Below are 25971 nucleotides of genomic sequence, written 5' to 3' on the forward strand. Positions count from 1 at the left end.
AGATGAGCCAGACTGCCTCCCGGCCCCTCTGAGAATTGCTGCCTGTGTGGTGATGGGTCCGAGAATCTTCATCTGCTGGTGGGGTGGGAGGAGGGGGTTTGCCTATGAGTAGGGCCCTGCAAGGGAGCACGTGTGCCCAGAGCCTTGGGCAGAGAGGTGGTCACTTACCCTAGGAGCTTGGAGCTGGGGGAGGGGGTTTGTTCCCTAGGCATGGGGAGGCTCTGAGTCAGGAGGTTACAGCCTCCAGACTGGGGTGTTAGCTGGGCTCCCAGTCTGGACCCTGGACCTTCATCACCTGCCTCCCTGTTCCTGGGTCCATTTCTCTCCTCTGCCTAGGAATGGCAGGCCCAGGCATTGTTGGCCGTCCCGTGCTGCCCATGGTGCTCACAGGCTTGGTCTTGGTGACCCCTGGTGTTCCTCTCCCTGCTTGCAGGTCCTCAGTTTGGGGAGGGGGTCCTCTGTCCACCTCGGGCTTCTCCTGGCAGTTAAGCCGTGCCCCTGGAGGTGGAACATGGGCTGTCCCAGCACCGGCTGGGCAGCACGCAGAGCTCGTGAGATGGCCATGTGCACTTGGGTGCGTGTGTGTGCCCTCCCATGCCCAGGGGCTGTACCCACACACACCCCCCCTCTCCCGCCCGTTCTCCTCCGCAGGGCTGAGGCTCCCGGCCCCATGATGCACGCCTCTGCAGGACCCGAGCGCCTCGGCCTGAGGCCCCGGCCCGCCATGCCACTGCCACGCCCGAGCCCGCGGGTGCTCCCGGGGCTGCTGCTGCTGCTGCTGCTGCTTCTGGGGGGTGCGGCAGGGGCACCCCGGGCGGGTGGGGGGCCGCAGCCTGCCTTCCGCACCTTCTCAGCCAGCGACTGGGGCCTGACCCACCTGGTGGTGCACGAGCAGACCGGCGAGGTGTACGTGGGCGCGGTGAACCGCATCTACAAGCTGTCAGGGAACCTGACGCTGCTGCGGGCCCACGTGACGGGGCCCGTGGAGGACAACGAGAAGTGCTACCCGCCCCCCAGCGTGCAGTCGTGCCCGCACGGCCTGGGCAGCACCGACAATGTCAACAAGCTGCTGCTCCTGGACTACGCCGCCAACCGCCTGCTGGCCTGTGGCAGCGCCTCCCAGGGCATCTGCCAGTTCCTGCGGCTGGACGACCTCTTCAAGCTGGGCGAGCCGCACCACCGCAAGGAGCACTACCTGTCCAGTGTGCGCGAGGCAGGCAGCATGGCCGGTGTGCTGATTGCCGGGCCGCCGGGCCAGGGCCAGGCCAAGCTCTTCGTGGGCACGCCCATCGACGGCAAGTCTGAGTACTTCCCCACGCTGTCCAGCCGCCGGCTCATGGCCAACGAGGAGGACGCCGACATGTTCGGCTTCGTGTACCAGGACGAGTTCGTGTCGTCACAGCTCAAGATCCCCTCGGACACGCTGTCCAAGTTCCCGGCATTCGACATCTACTACGTGTACAGCTTCCGCAGCGAGCAGTTCGTCTACTACCTCACCCTGCAGCTGGACACGCAGCTCACCTCACCCGACGCCGCCGGCGAGCACTTCTTCACTTCCAAGATTGTACGGCTGTGCGTGGATGATCCCAAGTTCTACTCCTATGTCGAGTTCCCCATCGGCTGCGAGCAGGCGGGTGTGGAGTACCGCCTGGTGCAGGACGCCTACCTGAGCCGGCCCGGCCGTGCCCTGGCCCGCCAGCTGGGCCTGGCAGAGGACGAGGACGTGCTGTTCACCGTGTTCGCGCAGGGCCAGAAGAACCGCGTGAAGCCCCCCAAGGAGTCCGTGCTGTGCCTGTTCACGCTCAGGGCCATCAAGGAGAAGATCAAGGAACGCATCCAGTCCTGCTACCGTGGTGAGGGCAAGCTCTCGCTGCCCTGGCTGCTCAACAAGGAGCTGGGCTGCATCAACTCGGTGAGTAGGTGCCGTGTGGGCGCTGCTCCGGCCCCCCCCCGCCCCGTGCTCAACACCCTGCGGCGCTCGCCCTGTACCTGGGGCCACCACTGGGCGCCTCCCAGAGGGTTAGGGCTGCTCCTGGGGTGTTGGTCTGGAAGCCTGTGCCCATGCCCGCAGCCGTCCCGCTTCTTTGAAGACGGTGACGGGCCCGTGTCCAGCAGTCCATGAGCCCCTGTAGGCAGTGGGCCTGGCACCGTACCAAGCGCTCACCGCCTTGTCTTGTCTCCTTCTTACGGAGAGCTCACGGAGGCTCAGTGAGGTGAGGTGATTTGCCCAGCATCACATAGCCAGTAAGAGGCAGAGCTGGGCCAGACGGGGAGCGTGGGGCCCAGACCCGTCTCCCCACTTAGTCCATTGTCGAGAAGCCCTGCTCATCCTTGCCCTGGGCGCCGGGCCGTGCACTTGCTCTCTGGGCCTGTGGCCTCAGCTGGTACCAGATGATGGCACCAGCCCTGACACCAGGGCAGCCTGAGGGCCTGGGTGCTGGGTGGCCAACAGCCACAGCTCTTGTCTCTAGGCCCGGAAGAAGCCAGCCTGGGGTCAGCTGCTTTTTGGGGAGCATCTTATGTATGCCCCCAAGCAGTAGGATCTGTTGTTTTTCTGAGGAAGACTACAGGCTCAGAGAGGGTAAAGGACTTGTTCAGGGGCACCTTGAGGTGACCTGCCCAGGTGGGAGCCAGGCTTCGACCCCTCTGCTCTTGCTGCCCAGGACTACCTGGTTGGCCCAGGGAAAGCTTGGCCCGTCTGGCCTCAGTTGTCCCAGCTGTATCCTGGGAGTGACACTGGTTTGTCTTCAGGGCAGGGGGGCAGGGCAAGGGTCCCTTCACTCCTTCTCTGTCATGTCTACCGCTGGGTGGGGTGGGGCACCCATCAGGATGGGGCCGTCCTCTACTGTGAGGCCCGGGTGTGCCAGGCCGATGCGTTGTCCACCCTCCCCTGGCCTCTCAGGGAAGGCATATGATCTCTGCTGTACAGCTGGAGAAACTGAGGCCTGGAAGGACAGCCCCTCCGAGGTCACACTGGATGCTCTGCATGCTCCGTGTGCATGGCTGCGGTCATTCCCTCCCCCTGGCTGGGTCCCAGTTACTGGGGCCACTCGGGGACCCTCAGCCCTGCTGCATCTCGGCGTTCTTTGCTCCGTCTACATTAGTGATCTCTTCCCTGCAAACCTCACGCCCTGAGCCTGCTTCACGGGAGCTAGCTGGCCCCTTTTCCCCCGGAACCTGCCCTCCTCCATCCAGGCCCTTTCTCCCTTCTCTGGAACCTTACGTATTGATTGCGTCTTGTCCCTTCAGTTACCACTTCATAGCCGGCCCCTGCCTTTGCCTTTTAGGTGTGACCCCTGTTTCCTGTTTCGAATGAGCCCTCCCTGTACCCACAGCCCTCCGGTGGTTGGCCCCCTCCCTGTGCAGCCATCGTCCATGCTGTGGGCCTGGTCCGCAAGGTGGCTGCTCTCCTTCCTTAGTCTCCCCTAGGCTGCTTCCTTTCTGGTTCTCCCCCTCCCACCCACAGGTTGGGTGGGGGGCCCTTGCCCAGTGGCTATGTGGGGGATGCCTCCCCCCGCTCTGGGCATGTGCACTGGGCCTCAGGGCCCTTGCAAGCGTTGGCTTCTCTGTCGAATGGGTCCAGGAATCCTCGATCCCCGACATTTGTCGGGGCCATGCTGGAGCCCAGCCCCTCTGAGGACCCTCTGTGAACCCCTGCCCCCTCCATGCCCACCCCCCAGTTAGCCAGGGCCACTGGCCGACCTGGCTGCAAGGCCTCCCGCCCGCAGGCAGAAGGCTCCCGGGGCTGGGCGCAGGGGCCCAGAGGCTCACCCTCTCCCTTCCCGCAGCCACTGCAGATCGACGACGATTTCTGTGGGCAGGACTTCAACCAGCCTCTGGGGGGCACGGTCACGATTGAGGGCACGCCCCTGTTCGTGGACAAGGATGATGGCCTGACGGCTGTGGCTGCCTACGACTACCGGGGCCGCACCGTGGTGTTCGCCGGCACGCGCAGCGGCCGCATCCGCAAGGTCAGGCCCTGGGGCTGGGCGGATGGGGTGGGCGGAGCCCGGGGCGGACAGCATTGCCCGGAGACTGGGAGGCCCGGGTCCAGTGCCAGGCCTGGCCACCGCGAGGGGCCTCAGCAGGCCCCCACTCCCCTGGGCCTCCCTGTCCGTGCCCCTTCTCTGGGGCTGCCTCGGTGTTTGGCAGGTGTAAAGGCCCTGGCAGGGTGTCCGCGGCTCCGGGGCTGGGTCAGGGACCTAAGGGGTCTGGTCACCCTACCATCCCCAGGGGCCCTGGAGATGCTGCCGCTCATCTCTGAGGGCGTACAGTGACCTCCTGGGCAGGCTGCGCGGGGGTGGGGACAGGGCACGCCTGTGCGGCCCCCATCCCCTCCGGGGGATCCAGTGTCTGCTGAGGCAGCACTCTGCCCTGGCGAGAGGCCCCCGCTCTGCACAGAGACAGCAAGGCCAAGGGCAGGGCAAGGGTAGCACCCCCACCCCCACCTGCCACTGGCGGCTGCAAGGGGAGCACTGTGGCTCCAAAGACGTGAGGGCTCCTCAGGGTGAGAGGTGGGGTACTGTGGGGGCAGGGCCCGCGTGGTGGCTGCCTTCCGTCCCTCAACTAGCAAGCATTGAGCCGCACAGGGCTGCCAGGGAGCAGCCACGGGAGGACTTCCCGGAGGGGGCCCTGAGGGCAGCTGCCTGTGGCTCAGTCCCAACTTGGTGGGTGGGTGGGACCAGACCAGGGTAGGGCTGGCCTGTTGGGAAGGAAGTTCCTGGGGTGACCGTGGGACAGGGGTGCCTGGGAGCCCCAGAGCCAGGCCAGGGGCGGGGCCTGGTAGATGAAATAACAGCTGTCCCCAGGCCGGGTGCTGACACAGCTCCCCGCCCAGTGTGTACCCGTGGGTGGGGGCTGGGCCCGGGGCCAGCAAGGGCCTTGCCTGCTCTCAGCTTCTGTGCTGGGTTCTGCGGGAGGGGGGTCTCCCTGTCTTTGCAGTGGTGGGTGCCCTGGCAATCATGTCTCACTGTTCCCTGGTTCTGTGACCACCTCAGCTTTCCCATCTGTGAAGTGAACCCGGATGTGTGGGCTGTAGGCTGGGGTGGTCCACATGCTAACTGAAGGTCATCCCAGGATGGGGCACCCTGGGGTGCTGTGGGGTTCTGTCCAACTCAGGCACTCTGCTGGCCAGTGGGGGTGGGCAAGCCCCCGTGCCCTGAGCTGGTCCTCTGGTGTGGCCCACCTTTCCTTACCTTAGTGTGAGGGGTACTGTTGGCAGCCCGGGCGTAGGCTCTTTCCTTTCCCAGGGGTGGGCTCTCCACCCCAAGGGAGGGTACTTGGGGCTGGGAGAGCCGGGGAGAAGAACCACAGAACCCCCTGGGGAGGGGCTTATGTCAAATGGGGTGGGCCTGCCAGGGGCCAGAGCCTCCCCTGGGGCAGGGCTGCAGGGTGAAGGCTGCTTGGAGACACTCCGCAGGGCACCCCAGGGCCTGTTGCCCAGCAGGAGCCTGGGCTCCTGGGGCTGGGAGTGGCCCATTTGAAGGCTGGTGGGCTGGCAGGCAGCTGCTAAGGCGCTGTCTGTGCCCACAGGCCACCCTGTGAGGTTGGGAGAACGGGTTAGTCCAGCCCTGCCTCCCCCGCTGCCTCCCTGGCTCCAGCCTCACCCCCCTGCCCCAGGGCCACGGTCCGGGTGGGAGCTCTGTAAGTCTAGCTCGTCCTGCTCTCCTCCATCTCTGCCCTAGTCCCACAGAGGGGAAACAGAGGCCCGTTGTGTGGAGTGGGAGCTGGGCTTAGGCCCATCTGTAGGGAAACCTCTGCTTGTCCCTCCCCCACCGGCCCCTGCACCTACCTCCCAGAACCGCATCCTAGGCACTGGCTCCTTCCACCCCTGGACCCGTCTGGGCTGGGCACTGCAAGTGAATGGGTTGTGCCTTTCTGGGGCATGTGGGGGTGAGCCATGCTCAGGAGCTGCTGGCCTGGTGGTGGGAGTGCCCCCTCATTGGGGAATTAGATTTATATTAGTTTTGAGGCTTTTCCATAGAGGCGGGCCTCGTCCCCTGGACCGGTCACCTGCATCCACCTGCTCAAGGCGGGGGCACGGTTTCAGGAAGCTGTCACGTGGCTGTTCATGTTCTATGGCCAGTTGTTCGCACCCTAATCCCGTGCAAGTGGCTGAGATCAGGTGTGGTCTCAGCTCTCCCCGTCGCCAGCTCTGTGGTCCTGGAGCTGGCTGTCTAGCCTCTCTGAGCCTGTTTCCCCAAGCATAGTACGAAGAAGGATGAGAGGATGCGCCAGGAGGGCCCAGAGCCTGACGTGCACTTGGTCCCATTCAGGAGTGCAGTTAGCTCTCTGTTGTCGTCGTGCTTCTCCGAGTCCTCACAACAACTCTGTTGTCCATTTGACAGATGGGGAAACTGAGGCACATAATGGCAGCAGCATGTGCCCAGGCTTACTGGCTCCAGGGTCCTCACTTATAACTGCAGGCTCCCTCCTTGTCCTGTGGGTCCCTGGAGGGAGAGAAACAGGACTCCTATTTCAGTGTCCTTTCTCCGAGGAAGCCCGGAGTCCAGGAGCTCCTCACTGCCCACGCCTGCCCTGAGCTGCTAGCTTTCGGGGGTGTTTCTTCCCACTGCCCAGCACATCAGCTCCGACCAGGCCTGGCACATCCAGCTCCCACGGGTAGCACAGCTTTCCTGTTCTCTCTGCCTGCCCATTTCCTAAGGACCCGTGGCGCCCTTGAACCCCACGTCACACCCTGGGGTCTGCAGTTGGAGGTCTGAAGCAGCGTAAGGGCTGGGGGCAGGGGTTTCAGTCCCACTCTGCTCGCCCCACCTCCATAACCTCCCCCAGCCCCCACACTAGGCCTCTAGCCTTGACCCACTGTGCAGGACGCCTGCTCCCTGCTGTGCATGGGGCCCAGCCTACAGCAGAATGTCCTCTCCTGCCTCATCCTCACCCTCCCCATGTGTCATCCTGACCCAGGCTGAGGGTGGGAGCAGCTCTGGCCCAGCCCAGTCCAGCACTGTGTTCCTTTGCTGCCTCTCATTCTCTATCCTGGTCACGTGCTGGGTTCTGGGCCCTGGGGACCCCTGCCCACTGCTTACCCAGGGGCAGGCCTGCTGTGCTGACAGGCCCCCATCTTCCCCAGGCCTGGTTTTTCTTGAGCTTTAAGAAGTAACTGGTGAGCTCTAGGGACCCGGCTGGCCCTCTGCCAGGCCCCACCGAGAAAACGAGAATGTTGTTGTGTAAAGTTGTAGCCGATTAATTTAAAAATTACCTGCCAACTCCAGCTGTTCAGGGCTGGCTGGGGGTGCTCCCCGACTCCCCTGGCCTTCCCTAGAGGCCCTGCCCGCCACCTGCCGCCCTCTCTGCCAACAGAGGCAGCCCATCCTCCTGGGCTGACCGCCCCCCAGAGCCCCAGTCCTGCATGTACCACCCTCCCCCCACCCCAAGTGGCCACCAGGGATCCCTGGACCCTAGCAGGAGTTCCCACGGGTGGCCCCTGGTTTGAGCTCTTTTGAGTCACCTCAGATATTCACAGTGGGTGTGGAGAGGACCTGTCCTGGACTCCTGCCAGTGGGTGCCCTCCCTGCCCCACCCCAGCCTGGAGGCCTTCTTGGACTCTCCCTTTCTGCAAAGCAGAGGTGGGGACAGTCCCTGCCCTCTGGGCCTGGTGAGGGACACCCCAGGCCAGCTTGGCCCTGGTACTGTGCCTGCTACAGGGCTCAGGGCTAGGCTGAGCAACACAGCCCTGTCTCTCTGGTGGCTGTGCCAGGGGGAAAGCGGGCCCCGTCTGCCTCAGCATCCGGTTTTTCAAGAGAATCTGGAAATCCATATTTTGTGTGAGATCTCTTACTGTTAAGCATTGGCAGCTAATGATACATTTTTAGAAAGCATTATGGGCCAACCCAAGGTTGCTGTGGGCTACCAGTTTATGACCATGGGGATCTGGGCTGTGGCATCACTGGCTTGCAGGATGCTGGGCCTTGGGGTAGGACCCAAGGGACAGCTGCCTAGCTGGGCTCTGGGGCTGGGCTGGGCTGTTTGGGAGTGTGGCTAGCAGGGAGGCCTGCCGTGGTGAAGCTCCTTCCTGGGGGGGGCCTTGGTTTTCATCCCTCCACATTGGGTGGACTGTGCCTCCTGGGGGCTGTTGGGAGGCCCAAGGGAGGTTGACATTCCTTCCTGCGTAGTGATCCTTGTATGGAGGAGAAACAGGGCTGTGGCCGCGACATCTGTGCCCTGGCGCTGGGGCCTGGCCGGGCCATTGTCCCTGTGTACTCAGGCCTTGGCTGTGTCTGGGCCCTCGGAGCTACCTGCTCTTACCTGACCCTCTGGCATCCCAGCTGTGCTGGTGGTGGCTGAGCACATGCTGGGTGCTGCTCTGGGCCTGGGCTGCCAGGGACAGGGAGAGCTCTTACTCTCCTTTGGCCCTCACGGCTCTAGAAGCTTCCCTTTGGACGATTTTCCCATTCCCCCCAGCACTCCCATTCCTCATAGGATGTCGAAATTCAGAGACCGGTAGTGTTTCCAAGACCTGTTGAGAGCGGCTGGTGGCCTCTTCTCAGGGTCCCTGCACCAGGGCCTCGTTGTCCTGGGCGAAAGTCTGCTCCATGCATCCAGCAGGGGTCCCTGCTCCGCGAGCCCAGGTCTGTGCAGGAGGTGGGCTGGGGAGCCCCTGTGGGGCTGGGGCAGGACAGGGGCCTTGAGAGAGATGCTGGGCAGGACCAGGCCCCTAGCCCCCCAACCCCTGAGCCAAGGAGTGTCACCACCTCCCATTTTACTGCCCATGGCCCCATGGATTTGCATCTTGTGTATGTGTCAGGGGGAGGGGGGATGCCCTTGACTCCTTGTGACCTCTCTAGAGACCCGCAGAGGCTCCAAGGGGCAGCCTGCACCATGGGTGGCTGTGCGCCTGCAGACGTTCTCGTCACGCTGAGCCGTGGGCCCTGAGCACGGCAGGGGTGGGGGCAGCGGGGTCCCCAGCATCCTGCACGCAGCTGGTGTATGACCGACGTCCATTCTGAAATAGGCCGTGCCCACAGGACACTACACAGCTGTGGCTGTGCAGCTCGGGGCCTGTCACATAGCGTGCAGCAGGCCCCCTGGCCCCTGGGAGGCCCCCCTCCCCTAAGGATCACTTCAGTGGGTGACGTCCATCTCAAGGGCTGTTTTGCCGGGTGGGGTCCTTTCGTGGGGCATGCAGCATGTCGTCTGTGTCTTTCTTTCTCATTGCTATTTGTGAGGCTCGGCCCTGCGGCAGTGGGCAGCTGGTCATGACGACGGTGTGTGTCACAGACATGCATGCGTGGCGTCCTTCCGCTGTGGGCAGGCACGGCTGTGCTTCCCGCGGGTCTGTGGTGGGCGGGGCTGCCACGCACGTGCTGTGCACACTTCCGGTGCACGCAGGGCTGCGTTTCTGCTCGCTTTGTCCCTGGGAGGGGGGCGGCTGGGCCCCTCTGACCTCTCTGTCCTGTATCTCGAGGGCTGCCTGTGTTGCCATCTCCAGGATCGAGTGTGGTCGTACCTGGCAGAGTGGTTGATCCGCATCCGGCCGTGTTTATGGCAGGCTACTGGGTGCTGGTGGGGTTCCGACCCCGAGAGAGTTGTTGGTGGAGAGCGGAGGGGTCCGTGCTGCCTGCTTCCTGTGTATCTTAGTTGCCGTGCCTGAGGGGCCCCGTGGGTGCACTACCCCTGCCTGCCAAGGACGTGGTCCCTGGACTGTGGGTGGTATCGCGTGGTGTCTCAGGGATGTCCGGGTGTCCCACAGAGGACTTGTTACACTTTTTCTGGTTCTCCTGGGCACGGCTGGCCGTGGTAGGTGGTGCCAGAAGGGCACAGGGACATCTCATTCCCCCACGGGTCTGTCTGTTGACATCCCAGCCCTTTCCCCCAGAGCCATGCCACATGAGCATTGCTTCTTTGCATCCGATGGCAGCCGGCGGTGGCCCGGAGGCAGGCATGGCGGGTCCCGCCTCCCTGCGGGGTCTGGCTCATCAGGCCTTAGCCCGAGCAGGGGCACCTAGGCAACTTGAACAAGAATGACGCTGTCAGGTGCAGGCTGGCAGTGGGCCGCCCTGTGCCCAGTCCCGTGTATGCCTAGGTTTGGGGGTGGCCTCCTGAGGGCCCAAGATTATTGTCCGCAATGCATAGTTCCCTCCCCATGGGCAGACAGGACCCCGACCTCCAGGACCCGCCCTCTCGGGGGTCAGGGTGTGAGAGCTCCTGGCATCACAGCAAGATAGGTACAGAGACTAGAACAGTCTGCCAGGAAGGGCTTTGTGGAAGGAAGGAACAGCAGGGCCAAAGCTCAGAGGCGCTCTCGTGCTTGCTGAAGTAGCAGAAGCTGCCTGTACTGCCCTGACCACCTCTTATCCTGCGGTGGACACGCCTGTGGTGGACTGTTCACTGGTGACCCTGTGGTGTTCAGCATTGTGGGGGCAGGGACCTGGCCTGCAGGATTCTGGGAGAAGCTTCAGAGGTCTGGCCTGGCTAGGGGCAGGGAGCCAGAGGACTGTGGTGGCTTCAGGAAAGTCAAAGGGGCTTACATCTACCCGCTCACTTTGGGGGACCGAGCGGGTGGGAGTCGCATGGCTGACGTGGGTCATGGATGCGAAGGTGGGCAGTGGATGCTTCTTGGGTTTGAGACAAGGGCATCAGCTGGATGGTCACTGCTGCCTGCCACAGGGTCTGGCCCGGGGCTTGTTAAGTCTCAGGCTGTAGTGGGCTCTCTGGCCACGTCCCCGCTGAGGACAGTCCCGGTCAGAGACGTGTGAGGGAAGGCTGTGCGATCTGTGTTGCCTTGTGCCCAGCTTTGTGTGGCCTTCACGGCAGTGAGGCAGATCCGCCCTCCATGCCCAGCTCGCCATGGCAACATCTAGCCTTGGGGGCCCAGTTTCCAAGCAGCTTCCAAACAGTCTTCCCTCTCCTACTATTGGAACTCTGAGCTTCTGAACTCTCACACAGCCCTGTGACATGGATTTCTATTGGCAGAGGGGGAGACCGAAGGTCAAGGAGGACCATTGTTTATGTTGGTTGGTGTCTGCTTTTCTCTGTGTTGAGGGCTAGGCTTGGAAAAGACAAGATTCCTGGGTCCCTCCCCCCAATCTCGCCAGGTGTGTTTGGCCCAATTACAGCCATTGGGCCTCCTGCAAATTATGTTTTAATTACCCAAGTACTGCCAAGAGGAAATTGTTAATTGCTTTTCCAGTATCAAATTCCTCCTGGCCTTTCTGAGAACGGTCCCAGGAAGGGTCCTGGAACCTGCCCCCAGCCAGAGGAGGGGGAAATCCTGTGGCAGCTTGTGAGGGGGTGAGGAGGGACCCAGGAGCTGGGTTCACCAGGGCCTCAGCCACAGGCCCCTGACCGGGAAGGAGAGGAGAGGATGGGCTCCTTCAAGGAGAGAGTGAAAGAGGCTCCTGCCCCTCACGCAGCTCCTCCCTTTGCTGCCTAGGGGGCTGGGAACAGGCTTGGCAGCTGTCCGTACTGGAGGAGGGAGACCCCCCCCTGGGGTCCCAGCCCCGTAGCTGGCTTCAGCCTCTTGCACCACTTCAGGTCCTGTCCTCCTGCTGTCAGTGAACCCCCATTCCACAGATAGGGACATGAGAGCTGTTATCTTGGGGTGCGCAGTGGAGGGAACTCTCTCCCCACCCTGGCCAGGGCCAAGCTGGGCAGCCCCCTGCCTCTGGGCGGCTAGGGCGCGTGCCGGCCTTGGCAAGCAGCCTGCATGGCCCAGACATCCTCCCGGTGCCCCTGCCCGCCCTCAGCCCAGAGAATGGGCTCTTTGTTGGCTCTGGGCTGGATGGACAGCTGACCTGGCCGGGCCGCAGCAGTTGGCGAGAGCCACGCGGTGATGGGTGCGGGGGCAGCCGGCTGGGTGCCTCCCCTTGGCCCTGCACAGGCCTCTCTTTGCAGGACCCCCGCCCCGTGTGTCCTGGGCCCCCGGGACCTGCAGGCCTGGGGTGAAGGGATGAACCTGCTCCCTGGCCTATCTGTGGGAAGGGGCAGGTGGTGCCTCATGGTGGTGGTAGGTGTGTGGACCACAGTGTTTGGGCCCTGGCACCAAGAGTTTGCTGGGGGCGCTGACAGCTCAGAATGCAGGGGACTCCCTCATGTGCAGAGGGGCAGGGAAAACCCCCCGGGTTGGAGAAGTGGGTGGAGCCGGAGGGCTGGGGCAGAGGTTGGGTGGGGGTGGGTGAGTGCCTGGGCCTGGTGCAGCCGAGCAGGCATGTCCTGGGAGACTGGACACCTCCACTGCAGCCATCTGGGCGGGGGGAGAGGGGTCCTTTCTCAGCAGGTGTTGGGAAGGGCACCACAGCAGAGGGACAGATCTGGGTTTGAGTCCCGAGGTTTTTCTGTGGTGGGATGTGGGAGGGGACGTGGTCGTGGCTAGCTGTGGAAAGTTCTAGTGGTCTTTGGGACAAGGTTTGCAGAGCACAGAGGTGACAGCTGGAGGTGGGAGGGCAGATACCAGGGGATGCCGGAAGTCTCCTGCGTGCTCTGTAAGCCCAGCTGCCCCAGGGTGGGCCATCCCCAGGTGGGTGGCCCTCGACCGGACAGCTGTGCGCCGGCGAGTGGCGTCGGCGCGTGTGCTGCTGGCGGCATGTGTCCCGCCATCCTGCCAGCCGCCTGGCCCTGTGCCCGCCCTGCATGCCCCTTCTCCCTGGAATGCCATCCTGGCGGCGTGCCGCGTCCCTCCCACTTTGGGAGCAGACTCTGCGTCCGCAGGTGCAGGTGGCGGCCCAGGGCCCTGGGTTCCTCTGGCAGGTCCTCGCAAGTCTCAGTTTACCTGTCTGTGCGACACAGGCCCTGCAGCCCGAAAACCAGCTGGGAGCTAGTAGGCGTATCCTGAGTACTAGCCATCTGTGGGTTGGACACCTTCCACCCCATCTGACAGTCACATGTGGGCACGCAGGAGCCCTGCTGAGCCTGGACTGTGGCTGCTCAGTGCACAGCCTGGGGCCTGTCACCCACATCACCTCCACCCACTGGCCTGCTGGCCCTGCCTCCCTGACACCCCCACCCACTCTGTGCCCTCCAGAAATGCCCTGTCTCCTTGGAGCCTGCCTATGCGTGTGTAAGGGCCAGGGCTGCCCAGGGCCAGGCAGGTGGGTGGACAGATGGATGCATGGTGGACAGACAGCTGGACGTGCCTGCTCCCCACCGCAGCTGTTGGGGGCCACCTGTTGGAGTCGGCACGCTGCCGGCCCGGGGGCGGGGCATTTCAGAGTCTGCGTCTGGCCTGCCTCCCCTCCTGCTTTCCCCAGGACTCTGGGGAGAGGGTCTGCTCTCTGCCTGCCCCCTTCTGTGCCTCAGAGCTAGTATGCCCCCTGGATGCGCCCTTCCCTAGAATATCTCCCTTGGGCCCTCCGGGGTTGTGGGTGGCCCTTGATGTGGTATCCACGGCCCAGTCCATGCCCTCAGCCCTCAGCAGGGAGGGGGAAGGCAGGCCTGGCTGAGGGGGGTGGTCAGATTGAGTACCACATGACCCCTGGTGGTCAGGGTGGGAGAGTCTGGGGCCCCTCAAGTATCCCTGTTGAGCAGCCACTTCCTGAGCGCTCCGTGCGTGCAAGGGGCTGAGGTCTGGTCAGGCCTGGCTGTCAAGGCCTCGGGGGCAAAAGTCCCAGGTATCTGGTTGTGAGGGGCTATGTTGGGGCACTGGGGGAGGGGGTCTGGTCCTGCGAGGGCTGGGGTTGGGCCTGGGCTTCTAGGCAACTGCTAGAGGCACCCGCAGGCGGGGGGCACGGGCGTAGGGCAGAGCTCTGGGAGAAATCCAGAGTCCTGATTTGAATCAGTTGAGACTGGGTCTGGAGATTGGGTCCCGCTGGTGTCCTGGCCTGCACCCTGGCCCTGCCCTGCCCTCCTGACCTTCTTGTCCCCTGCTTCCTGGCCATAGTCCAGGCTAGCCTTGCCAGGCCTGGGTGGGTGGCTGCTGGGGTTTGGGGATTGCCTTGGGGCTCAGCCACCCTGTGTCCCCTCTTCTTGGCTCACTGGCTAGGTCCTTATTTAATTTTCAGAGTAGCTCTGGTGTGGGGAGTGGTTTCTGTCATCCCCATTTCACAGCTAGGGAAACTGAGGCAGAGAGCAGGTCAGCGCCGCACCTCGGTTGCACAGCTGGGGTTGTCTGAGCTGGGGCTTGGGCCCAGGCAGCGTGGGTCCAGAGGCTGTACCCCTGGCCTCCCTGACCTCTCCCGTGGCTGCTATTGGCCTGGCCTGCCAGCTTGAGGAGCTGACTGAGGGCCCCCTGCGAGCAACAACTGCCCTCTGGCTGCTCAGCCCAGCAGGGCAGGATTTCTGTGGAGCTGGCTGGGTACAGGTTGGGGTCCTGTGCACACCCACCTGCGGGGGCGCTGAGCCTGGGCTGCTGTGGCCCCTCACCTGGCACCCCTTCTTCAGTAGGCCGTGGGCCCAAGCCACTTGGGCAGCTCCAGGCCCAGCCCGTGGCTGCCTCCCCCTGCCCGGCTCAGGGCTCCGCTCTTCCGGGTCTGGTTTGACTTAAGCCTGGCTGCCCGGCCGGGAGGCAGCTGAGCGGATGTGGGGGGTGGCCTCGGGCTCTCAGGAATGCGGCCCTCCCCCTCTCCTGCGGCCGGCAGCCTCTGGCCCAGAGACACAGCGCCCCACCCTGGCTGGCCGCCCTCGCTGCCTCGTGGCCCACCCCAGCCAGTGAGACCTGCCCCGTCCTGTCAGTGTGGGGGCGCAAAGGAGGGGTGCTGGGCCGAGCCCGGCCTGAGCCCTGGCCCCACGTGGAGGGGAAGAGGTGGGACCGGCCCCTCGGTTACGGCCAGACTGAGCAGGGCCCCGCTACCTTGTGCCCCAGGAGCTTGCCCAGGACTGGCTGAGCTGGGCAGACGCCGCCCCATGAGTCCCATCTCTGGAAAGCCCCCTGGGTCTCTCTGTTAATTAAATACATTTGTTTGGTAAAAGCAACTAAAAATACTTGCACCATTGCAAGCTGCAGAGAAGAGCTGGCTAATTAACGCCCGGTTTGTTTGGGATCTGGAATATATTTCCATGCCGATGAGACGCCTGCCCTCCTGCCTTCTTGCAGGGGTGTACCCCACTCCGGGACCTTAGCTTGGCCCTTCACTCCCATGCTGCTTCCCTGCCCCGGAGTCTCCTGGTTTCACTTCTCAGCCATGCTGACGTCTCCCTTTCCCCGAAGGCCCCTGCTGCCTCGTCATTCCTTCCCAACCTCTGCATAAATATCCCTTCCTCTGGGGCACCCAGCCTGGCCCCAGGGAAGGTGGGGCACCTGCCAGGGGCTCCCGCCGCCTCTGTGCTGGGCTTGGCTGTACAGCTGGTGATGGGTGGTGGTTCTTGTGGTCGTCCGCATGGCCTCTGTTGACTGGTGAAGGGGCTAAGTCAGGACCCACCTAGTGGGCCACCGTTTGTCCTATGCAACCTCCTTGCGGTGGGTGGAGGCCTCGGCCTTGTTCTTGCTGGGCTGGGGAGCGTCAGCCAGGGGAGGGGCTCCAGACCCCTGCCCTTAAGTAGGTGTGGGGCTGGGGCAGAAAGGCATTGGCACAGCCCCACTTAGGCCCCTCGCTGCCACAGATCCTGGTGGACCTGGCAAACCCCGGCGGCCGGCCGGCCCTGGCCTATGAGAGTGTGGTGGCCCAAGAGAGCAGCCCCATCCTGCGTGACCTGGTCCTCAGCCCCGACCGCCAGTATCTCTATGCTATGACGGAGAAGCAGGTGGGTGACCCACTGCTGGACACGTGGGGTGGGTTTGGGGGGTGGGATGCTACCCTCAGGAAGCTGGGCATGGCTGTCATTGGTCCACTCTGTCTGTACTGGTTCCAGATTTTCCCTGGTCAGACTTGGAATTCCCACTCCCTCCCTGAACAGTTGCATGTTCTCAGGAATAGATATTTGAGTAAATTTTATCAGAGTGTTGATGTCATTCGAGGGCTGAGAGTATACATCTGGGGCCCTGAGTTCCTGGGCTGAGGCCCTGCACGGCCCTGGCCCCATCTGCCCAATGGCGGCTTCAGGCAGCTGTCTCCATGGGGTCGGTGCCTGGCCTGGCCCCCCTCGTCAAGGCCATCCATTTGTGTTCCTGGCCTACCTGCTTGGAGCCAGCCTCTTCCCTTCTCAAGCTGGTGACCCCATGATAGCCAAGAACACGGGGCACGTGGGGCAGTCCAGGATGGGCTTGGGGAGGCCAGGCCTCCCTTCTAGGCCAGCTGTTGTTTCTCCTCTGCCCCTCTCCCAGCTGTCAGGTTATTCCACCTCTCAGAGGATCTCAGGGCCAAGCAGGCGAGGTCAGGTTAAGCAGGGCCCAGCCTGCCTCTGTGCTTAGGATTGGGGCTGACGAGCCCATGCTCCCGTGGGGAACTCAGAGTCCAGACAGATGGGAGAGTGACTCTGGCTAGAGCTGTCAGTTCTCCTCTGGGTAGCTCCCTTGCACCGGCTTACTGCTTCCTGGCCACTGCTTCCCAGGGGAGAGACCTGGCCTGTTTGGCCTGACGTGGCCAAGTCAGGGTCACAGGACCATGCTGGAGAAAGGCCCGAGATGGGGGCTCCCCTCATGTATGGGAACAGGACTGGGTTCAGGGGACACACGGTGGCAGTGGGGAGGTGAGGCTGGCCGGGGTCTCTGGAATGGGCCTTGTGGGGGCCTGATGCTGAGGTGCCCATCCTGCCAGGTGACTCGGGTGCCTGTGGAGAGCTGTGTGCAGTATGCGTCATGTGAGCTGTGCCTGGGGTCACGGGACCCCCACTGCGGCTGGTGCATCCTGCACAGCATGTGAGTCTGGGTGGGGTGCAGGGTGGGCTGGAGGGCCCTGGCAGTCTTGGACCTGAGAGAGCCCCACGTGGCCGCCCTGTGCACATTGGGCAGTCACGGCTCCCCTTGGAGCACCTCCGGGTCTCCCCTGGATGAGGTGCTCTGCGTTTGGCAGTTGCCCGGGACTGGCTAAGTGATGGCCTGCCCACCTTCACCCCGGTAAAGACGGGGTACAGGGTAAAGCTGCTGGGCTCCCCCAAGTGCGGGTGACGACCCCGCTGAGCAGGGGCTGGTGGGCTCGGGGCGTCCCTCTGGCCGCCTCCCCCACGCCCAGCCGCAGCGCCCTCCGCCCGCAGCTGCTCCCGGCAGGACGCCTGCGAGCGGGCTGACGAGCCCCAGCGCTTCGCCTCAGACCTGCTGCAGTGTGTGCAGCTGACGGTGCAGCCTCGCAATGTGTCAGTCACCATGTCTCAGGTCCCGGTGAGCATGGCTGCCCGGGGGCGGGGGCGGGTGATTGGCCCGGCGCGGGGCGGGGGGGGGGGGTGCCTGCTCACCTCCTGCCTTGGGGACCCCAGCTTGTGCTGCAGGCCTGGAATGTGCCCGACCTCTCGGCCGGCGTCAACTGCTCCTTCGAGGACTTCACCGAGTCTGAGAGCATCCTGGAGGACGGTCGGATCCACTGCCGCTCACCCTCCGCGCGGGAGGTGGCACCCATCACGCGAGGCCAGGGTGAGTCCCGCCATGGGCTGGGGCCAGGGCAGCCCCTGGAGCCATCCTGTTGGTCAGGGAAGGGGCGTCACACGTTTCCTGTGGGGTGGCAGGGGAAGGAGCAGATGCCTGCCCTGGGGGCAGGGACCGCAGGTGCCTCCCCAGAGTGCTTAGAGGCCCGTAGGGTCTGAGGGGCACGGGTACAGCGAGGGGCTGTGCACATGGTGGCAGGGAAGGTCCTTGGCGAGGCCCGTCCCTGCTCTTGGCTGGCAGGCCTGGGTTCCGTGGCCCCGGGTGGCCCTGGTGACTTGGGCCCATGCTGCTTTTTCAGGAGACCAGCGGGTGGTCAAGCTTTACCTGAAGTCCAAGGAGACGGGCAAGAAGTTCGCGTCCGTGGACTTTGTCTTCTACAACTGCAGTGTCCACCAGTCGTGAGTGTCCTGGCCCTCCTGCCCCGACACTCGCAGCAGGACAGGGTGTGGCGCTGTGTGGCCTTGTGCTCAGGGTGGGAGGGGAGGCCTGTGTAAGAACTGCTCCCCAGCAGACGGGCCAGGCAGAGAGAAGCCCGGGCTGGGGCTGTCAGAGAGGGCAGGCTAAGGGAGTGAGGGGCACGATTCAAACGAGGAGAGTCTCCCCAGCCTCCCACAAGCTGCTGAGGTGTGGGCAGTGGTCTGCGGGCCCCAGAGTGAGGCAGGGAGCTCTGAGAGAAGCTGCTTTGTCACCCGAGCGGGAGATGGCCAAGCCGTGGGCCAGGGCGGGCCGCTCAGGACAGGTACCTGCCACCCAGGGACAGAGAGCAGTCCAGGTCCTCTCTGGTGGTGGAGCGGGGCGCTGGGGGCACAGAGAGCTGGGGGCTGGAGCTGTCCCTGCCGCTGCCCTGGTGTGCTTGTCTTGGGGCCTCAGAGGAAGAACAGGGGAAGCCGGGGACCTGCTGTGTGTCCCGCCCTAAGCTGGGGCCCTGGGCCTGGCCCCAAGCCTGACCTGGAGGGGACCCTGGCTGGAAGGCCAGCGAGGGGTGTGGGGGGCGGTGGGGGGGAGGCCCACACAGGTGGTATGGTCCAGCTGCGGAGCTGAAGGCAGCTGGTTTTCAGCCGTGCCTTCGTTGGTTGACCTGCAGACTGCCTCCGTCCTGGCTCTTCGTGGTGCCCACAGAGGGCCCGGGTGTCGGTATTAGCCGGCTTCACCGCTCTGCCCAGGGCGGGCTGGGGTTTTTGGAGCAGGGGGCAGCTCTTCAGAGCCGGAGGGGACGGAAGTTCTCTGGAGAAGCAGGGTGGCCAGCAGGCTGGGAGGTCCTCGCGAAGTCAGAGGTGGTTTTCTGCAGGGGAGGTGGGGGCCGCGGGCACTGGAGAGAGGCGACAAGGTGCCAGCCACAGGAGGTTGCACAGGCCAGAGCGCAGCAAGGGCCCTCTCCAGGCCCTGGGGACATGGGGGAGTGAACGGCCAAGCCACTGAGCTTGAATTCTGGTCGGGAGGCGGCTGTGTGCAGCCGCTCTGCGGGGCCCTGCAGCGATGGCTGGCCTCCCAAGTGGAAGCCTAAGTTCACTGAGATCAGAACTTGAAATGCAGTTCCACGTCCGCACCGACACATTGCCCAGCACTAATTGTCACGTGTGGCTTGGCGTGGCCAGTGGACACCATAGGTTTTAGACGTTTGTTACTGGGAGGGTTCGATCAGCAGACACTGGCGTGGGCCGTCAGGTGCTCGGGGTCTGGAAGAAAGGCAGTGAGGAGGGAGGGAAGCACCGGGCAGGCCCCTCTGAGCGGGCGGAGCAGCAGCCAGCGCAAAGGCCCTGCCGTGCACTGTCCTCCACGGCGCAAGAACTAGCAGGGAGCTAGCACGGCCCCGGGTGGCCCCGGGGTGCAGGCACAGGCGGCCCCCGTTTGACTGCCCTGCCCTCTCCCTGCAGCTGCCTGTCCTGTGTCAACGGCTCCTTCCCCTGCCACTGGTGCAAGTACCGGCACGTGTGCACCCACGACGCCGCCGACTGCGCCTTCCTAGAGGGCCGCGTCAACGTGTCTGAGGTACAGCCGTCCCGAGCGCTTGGGCTGCCGAGCTGCAGCAGCACCGAGAGCTCCCACGGGTGGCTGGGATGCTGACCTAATGGCCTGTGCTGGGAGGGTCGTCCTCCGAGGCCGTGTGGAGCTGAGGCCAGCCAGGGGTGTTTGCTGGTGGTCACGGGATCTGCTCTGTAGCCCTGAGGGAAGGCCTCAGACCGGGGCCTCTCGTTGGGGGCTGTAGACCAGAGGAACGCGTGAGGGACGACGCCGGGGGGGCGCTGTCCACCCCGTGTGCTGGGAGCCTGGAGCCTGGGGTGTCTGGCTGGGCCGGCGTGGGAGTCCCGGTGCCCAGCATCGTGCAGATGAGGGAACCCTCCGGCTGACTGGCAGGGCGGCTGGTGGGTTCTTGGAGTCATTTGAGGGTACTGCGTAGTAATTGATAGCAATTAGGTAGTAATTATTTTAGAGCTTGGGCAAGGCGCTGACTTTATTTATGAACAGCCAGGCTACCTTTCCTAGAACCCGAGGCTCTTAGAACCAGGACAGGCCGACTGGGGCACCTGCCAGGCAGGGAGTGGGGATGCAGGGTTCCCCAGGTACAGCCTGAGGGTCCAGAGCCTGGCCTGGAAGCTAGGGCCCTTGCTTTTGCAGTGGACAGCAGGCCTGTTGGTTGGACAGGGCAGGAGGGTGTGGGTCCTGCTGGCTATGGGGTGTGGGGGAAGCCGAGGACATGCAGCCTGCCTCGGGCTGTTCCTCACAGAGCCTCCCCGGCCAGCCTCCACCGTTCCCTCTGGACCTTTGTCCACTCCCTGACGTAACATCGCACATCAGGGGACAAGGAGCAGTCGGGGGCAGACCAGGGGTAGGCAGGGACCTTGGGTGTTTGGGTGGGGGGTGGTGTCTGTGTGAGCAGGTGGTGTGAGAGCCAGGGTGTGGGGACGGACAGTGGGCTTCCCCGGGAGTGTGGATCACAGGAGGACCTGCCAAAGGTGTCATGAGGATGGGCAGGGGCCATGGGGCAGCAGGAAGCTGCTTAGTGACCCCAGGGTCTGGGGACCTCAGGGAGGGCTGTTGTGGGCCTCAGTGGGGCAGCATGTGAGGACCCTCCTGCGGGGCTTGCACGTTCAGGGCTGGGCTGCAGGTGGTCCTGGGGTCCAGGGAGGTCACTTGGGGAAGGGGCCCATCCCACGGATCTGCTTTTTTCAGTTGTAGTCCCAGGTTTTAATGGGGACTTTACTAAGGAGTGTGACACAGGCCCAAACTTGACCAGTCCCATTGCTCAGAGGGCCTTGAACTCCTCACCCTCAGGTTCCCTTCTTTCCATCTCTGGTTTTGGTTTGGATCTTGTCGGGTGGCCCCTGAGGAGCTTGGTGCCAAGGCATAGCCTCAGCCAGACTCCAGCCTGATGCGGGTACAGAGGCCCCACCCCAAGAGAGAGACGGGGGCCTCCTGGGCAGCAGAGATGGTATCTGTAGAGGGAGGTATGAGGCTGGGGGGTGAGAGGAGCCAAGTCCTGGTGGCCAGAAAGAGCCAGGGCTGCTGGGGGTCCAGGAGGGGCAGCCAGGGGCTGGGGAGGCAGCAGGAGGATCCCCGGGCTTGGGGGCTGGCTGGGGCACCTCTTCAAAGGCCAGGGAAGCGCTGGTGTAGGTGTGAGCCCCTGAACGTGTGGAAGGCGGCCCTACGTACATGTCTCCTCATCACCCGCCTCTCCCTGGTGGGAGCATCCCTGCAGACCCAGCAGCTAGCGGTCAGCCTGCCTGGCTGTCCCCTGCCACAGCCTGGGCTCCCTCCTCAGGCCCCCACAACCTCGGTAGAGCCAGCCCGGGCCCAGGCCCGCCTGGGGAGCTGCCGCAGGGTTTAGGGATTACGGCCTGTTTTCAGCAGCTCTATTTAAAGCCCAGTTTAGCATAGTCCCGCGGGGCCTTCTCCCGCCACTGCTGCAGGGCTGTGCTGCAAGGGAGCTGGGCCGTTGCATCAGTCATTGTTGCCGAGAGGCTGGCCCTGGGGGCCCGGGCTGTTTTCCTGCCCAGCTCTGGCTATTTTTACATGCGCCCTGGGCCCCCAGCTGAGAGCTACCAGCCCCAGCACCCCTCTTGGCTGCTTCTGCCTCAAGGGCCTTTTCACCTGTGGGCCAGATGGGGCCCCCTCAGTGGCCGAACAGCGGGGTCCTAGAGCGCCGGGCGGGCACTTGGGTGCACAGGGGAGAGGCCACAGCCCTGCAGGTGCAGAATCCAGGCCTCCCACCTCCAGCCCAGCTGGCTCTCTCTGAGGTCCTCAGTCGGCCAGTGTGTGAAACGATCACAATGATGCTCGAAGGCTCTGTGCACAGACAGGGGTCGGGGCCGCGGGGAGGGTGCACCGTGCTCGTGGCGCCCAGCCCTTCAGCCGAAGCCTTGTCGCCCAGGACTGTCCGCAGATCCTGCCCTCCACCCAGATCTACGTGCCGGTGGGTGTGGTGAAGCCCATCACCCTGGCCGCCCGCAACTTGCCGCAGCCACAGTCGGGCCAGCGCGGGTACGAGTGCCTCTTCCACATCCCAGGGAGCCTGGCGCGTGTCACTGCCCTGCGCTTCAACAGCTCCAGCCTGCAGTGCCAGAACTCCTCGGTGAGGTGGGGGGGGGTTGCTGGGCATCCCGTGTGTGGTCACCCTCGTGGCTCTTAGCACAGAGACAGCGCACGGGCAGGTGTGCCCGGGATGGCTCAGAAGGCACCCTTGGCTGGGCCGGGGTGTGTGGGTGACAGGGCCGCAGGGGTGACACGCCGAGAGCCAGGCAGGAGCACATTGTAGACGGGGGAAAGGGTGACTTACTTAGACAGATGGGGTGGGATATGGCGAGGAGGCCAGGCTGGCGTGCAGGATGCCCAGGGGCCAGCCTCGCCTGTGCTTCCGGGAGGGCCAAAGTCAGGGCCACAGGGCCCAGGCGCTCAGCTCCTTTTCTGCATCTGGCGGCCAGACCCAGAAGCTGTTCACAGCGGTTGGGGTGGTGTACCGTAGCCGGGGGTGTTGCCCGAGGGCCGGGGAGCAGTCATGTTTGGAGTGTGGAATCTGATAGGGTAACAGTTCCAAAGCCTTTAGTCAAGTCCAGTGAGTTCAGTGATGGCGATCTTGCAGACCCACATCCTTTGCTGGCGGGTGCGGGGAGTGGTGTCCAGCTGGTGGTCCTAAGACCGGCCTCGAGCTTTCCCCGGCGGGCTCTGTGGCAGCTGACAGGCCTTGGTTTCCCCCCTGTTCCAGAAGAGAGTCCTCAGGAGAGAATCCCAGGGAAGAGGCCTCTCGTCAGAGGTGTGGCCTCCTGCCAGTGGTGGTGGCTCCTTGGCCAGCACCTTGTGTGTCCATTGGGGTGGGTTGGGGGTCCCAGCAGCCTCCTGGGGGCAAGTCAGCCACTTGGCCAGGCCCCTGTGGTCTGCAGCTGGCTGGAGAGGCCCCTACATCTTCCCGCCTGTCCTGCCCTTCCCATCCTGTCTCCTCATCTGTCACGCCCTCCAGCTGCCTCTCTCTGGCTCCCACGGCCCCGGCCACTTCCACTCTCTCCTTGCTCTCCGGCTCTCTGTCCGTGCCTCTATTCCCTGTTTCTCTGCCATCCCCGAGCCTCTGTCCCCTCCATGCTGCACTTCCCCCGCCCACCGGCCCACATTTGTCTTTCCTGTGACTGTTGAAAGGGAAAAGGGAGTACCAGGGAATTTGATAGGATCCAATTAAATTCCTGCAGATAAAATAGTGATGAATTGCTCTGGGATGGAGTGGAGGTCCTCAGCTGCCGAAAGTGGGACACAGCTGGGAGTGCTGGGCCTGGGCTCCCCGGGGGAGGGGTATGGTCCCCGAGCCCAGCCCAGCCTGGGGGGTGGGAGGGCAGAGCTTTCCCTGATGCTGCTTCCTGCAGCCTGAGCCCAGGGCTCAGGGGCACGCGTCTTACACCTCAGGGCAGTCCTGGTGTTGGGATTACTGAATCCATTCAGCAGACAAAGAAACAGGTTCCTAGAGAATCCCTGAGAAATAGCCAAGGGGGCCAGTTGGGAAGTTTTGGTTCCCTGGTGGGGCAGACTGCAGAGGGAGGTGGGGGGTCACCCTGGAGGGTGTGCCTCATGGGACTGCTGGGGACAGGCTTGGCTGGAGAGCAGGGATTCTGGCCACCAGAAAGGAAGCCCTGTGTGTGTGGTATGTGTGTGTGCGGGGGTGTGGGGGGTGTGTGTGTGTGGGGGGGGGGGTGGTAGACCAAGGCAGAACCGGGTGTGACAGCTTAGCCATCTCGGCTGGCTGGCAGGTGGGTGGCTCTGTGGGATTTCCGGCTCCAGATTGGAAATGCCATTTTGGACAGGCAGAGCCCCTGGACTCTGTCCTGCCGAGCCCGCTCCCAGGGGCCAGTCCCAGAGGTAGCCAGGAGGGGCAGGCAGGCCCTGACCCACTGCCCTGGGCAGTGGCCTGCAACCCCCGAGTCTAGGCTGTGCATGTGACCATCCGCCCGCCCACTGCCCACAGTATTCCTACGAGGGCAATGATGTCAGCGACCTGCCCGTGAACCTGTCGGTGGTATGGAACGGCAACTTCGTCATCGACAACCCTCAGAACATCCAGGGTGAGCTGGGCAGGGTGCCTGGGGTTTGTGGGGGCAGGGGGAGCCGAGGGTGGGCTGAGCTGACCGCGCCCCTCCCCACAGCCCACCTGTACAAGTGCCCTGCCCTGCGGGAGAGCTGCGGCCTCTGCCTCAAGGCCGACCCACGCTTTGAGTGCGGCTGGTGTGTGGCTGAGCGCCGCTGCTCCCTGCGCCCCCACTGCCCCGCCGACTCGCCCGCCGCCTGGATGCATGCCCGCCACGGCACCAGCCGCTGCACCGACCCCAAGATCCTTAAGGTAGGCAGCTCCCCCGGCCCCCCTGCCCCTGGCCGCCTCCCACTCCCTGCCCGGCTCAGCCCGCGGCGGACTGCACGGGTGTCCCAGCCCCGGCCTCTCCGCAGCTGTTCCCTGAGACGGGCCCACGGCAGGGGGGCACGCGGCTCACCATCACAGGCGAGAACCTGGGCCTGCGCTTCGAGGACGTGCGGCTGGGCGTGCGTGTGGGCAAGGTGCTATGCAGCCCCGTGGAGAGCGAGTACATCAGTGCCGAGCAGTGAGTGCAGCCCGGGCCGTGCGGGCGGGCAGGGGCGCCCCGACCCCCCGGGCTGGACCCCGCAGCCCGCTGAGGCCCCTTGGCACCCCACAGGATCGTCTGTGAGATTGGGGACGCTAGCACAGTGCGGGCTCACGATGCCCTGGTGGAGGTGTGCGTGCGAGACTGTTCCCCCCACTACCGGGCCTTGTCACCCAAGCGCTTCACTTTCGTGGTAAGCCCCCCTCCCCCCCGGTGGCTAAGGGGGAGCTGTGCAGGGACTGGATTGAGCTGCTGGTCCTCCGTGGGTCCCCTCATCCTGCAACACCTCTGTTCTGGTCTCCCCTCCCCTCCTTGTCTCCAGGCCCAACTCCAGGTCCCTCCTGCACACTTTGGGCCCTGCCTGTGGGCTGCGTATGAGAGCCCCTGTGCACACAGGGCCTGGGGCCCGGCTGGAGGTGCAAGTAGGCCTTTGGCCTGAAGGGCAGGCCTTCCCTGCCGCTCAAGCAAGCCCCTTCCTCCCATAGACGCCAACCTTCTACCGGGTGAGCCCTGCGCGAGGACCCCTTTCGGGTGGCACCTGGATTGGCATCGAGGGCAGCCACCTGAATGCAGGCAGCGACGTGGCTGTGTCTGTTGGTGGCCGGCCCTGCTCCTTCTCCTGGTATGGGGTGCAGATGGGGAGTGGGGGGCCAGGGCAGGGCCTGCCTTCCCTGGGTGGTGGTTGGTTCACATGGCTGCATGCCCCCTCCCGTTGCCCAGGAAACAAGGAGGGGGTTGTGGAGAGCCTGGCTGGGGTGATCACTATGGAAACCAGAGGGGGAGAGTGTTACCATGGAGACAGGCTACCTCCTAGAGCGGGCAGGGCAGGGCAGGCAGGGTTGGTGGGTGGGCGGGGCCTGGACCTGAGGGGCGGGCACAACTGCCCTGTTTTGGTGTGAGGGAGATCCCTTGGGAACACAAGTATTTAAAAAAAAAAATCTTAAGAGAGAAAAAAGAAATCTTGACAAAAGCCCTGAGGCTTGAAGTGGATAATTTTAGATTAGGGATGATAATGGAACGGCCCTTTAAATATTTTCCTGCGGTAATTATCCGCTATCAGACTAATTATTGGTGTTTGCAGCCTTGCTGCAGGAGCAGGCCTGGCGGCTGGGGAGCCTCCGCTGTGCTGAAGGAGCTGAGGGGACAGGGACCCAGGTGCAGGCAGTGGCTGGCTGCTGCTCGCTGGGGTGACCAAGTGCCCTCTCCACCCTGGCCACTTCATTCTGCCTCGTCATGGCCCAGGCTTGGGTTGGCTCCGTTTTCAGATCAGGAGACAGAAGCGGGGAGGGGGAAGGAGAGCGTGCGCCTCACTCGCCTTAGTGAGAGTTGGTGCTAGCGTGGCCCTCTGGGAGACACACAGGTGGGCAGGTGAGGCCTGGGGAGGTCCAGTAACTTGCCCACACACCTGTCTGTGATGGAGCCTAGACGCATAGCTCACCTTGTAAGCGAGCCCTACCACCTGTGTCCTCACTG

General features: G+C 63.9%; 1 protein-coding gene across 2 annotated transcripts in view; it reads left to right on the plus strand.

The window, feature by feature from the left end:
- Positions 1 to 676: 676 nt before the first annotated feature.
- Positions 677 to 25971, plus strand: part of PLXNA1 (plexin A1) — a 44679-nt gene continuing 19384 nt past the window's right edge. Inside the window, exons 1-14 of one of the 2 annotated variants that reach the window (XM_021694917.1) lie at positions 677 to 1912; positions 3789 to 3971; positions 15493 to 15633; positions 16587 to 16687; positions 17023 to 17146; positions 17242 to 17395; positions 17706 to 17805; positions 19282 to 19396; positions 21777 to 21977; positions 23850 to 23946; positions 24028 to 24221; positions 24326 to 24477; positions 24571 to 24691; positions 24984 to 25120. In XM_021694917.1, coding sequence (XP_021550592.1) covers positions 725 to 1912; positions 3789 to 3971; positions 15493 to 15633; positions 16587 to 16687; positions 17023 to 17146; positions 17242 to 17395; positions 17706 to 17805; positions 19282 to 19396; positions 21777 to 21977; positions 23850 to 23946; positions 24028 to 24221; positions 24326 to 24477; positions 24571 to 24691; positions 24984 to 25120 — 3008 coding nt within the window. In that variant the 5' untranslated portion in view covers positions 677 to 724. The remainder of the gene's footprint in view (positions 1913 to 3788; positions 3972 to 15492; positions 15634 to 16586; positions 16688 to 17022; positions 17147 to 17241; positions 17396 to 17705; positions 17806 to 19281; positions 19397 to 21776; positions 21978 to 23849; positions 23947 to 24027; positions 24222 to 24325; positions 24478 to 24570; positions 24692 to 24983; positions 25121 to 25971) is intronic. The other variant, XM_044920882.1, reaches the window with a different exon arrangement.

The sequence above is a fragment of the Neomonachus schauinslandi genome, chromosome 1 (assembly GCF_002201575.2).
Source record: "Neomonachus schauinslandi chromosome 1, ASM220157v2, whole genome shotgun sequence".
In the NCBI taxonomy this organism is placed as follows: Eukaryota; Metazoa; Chordata; class Mammalia; order Carnivora; family Phocidae; genus Neomonachus; species Neomonachus schauinslandi.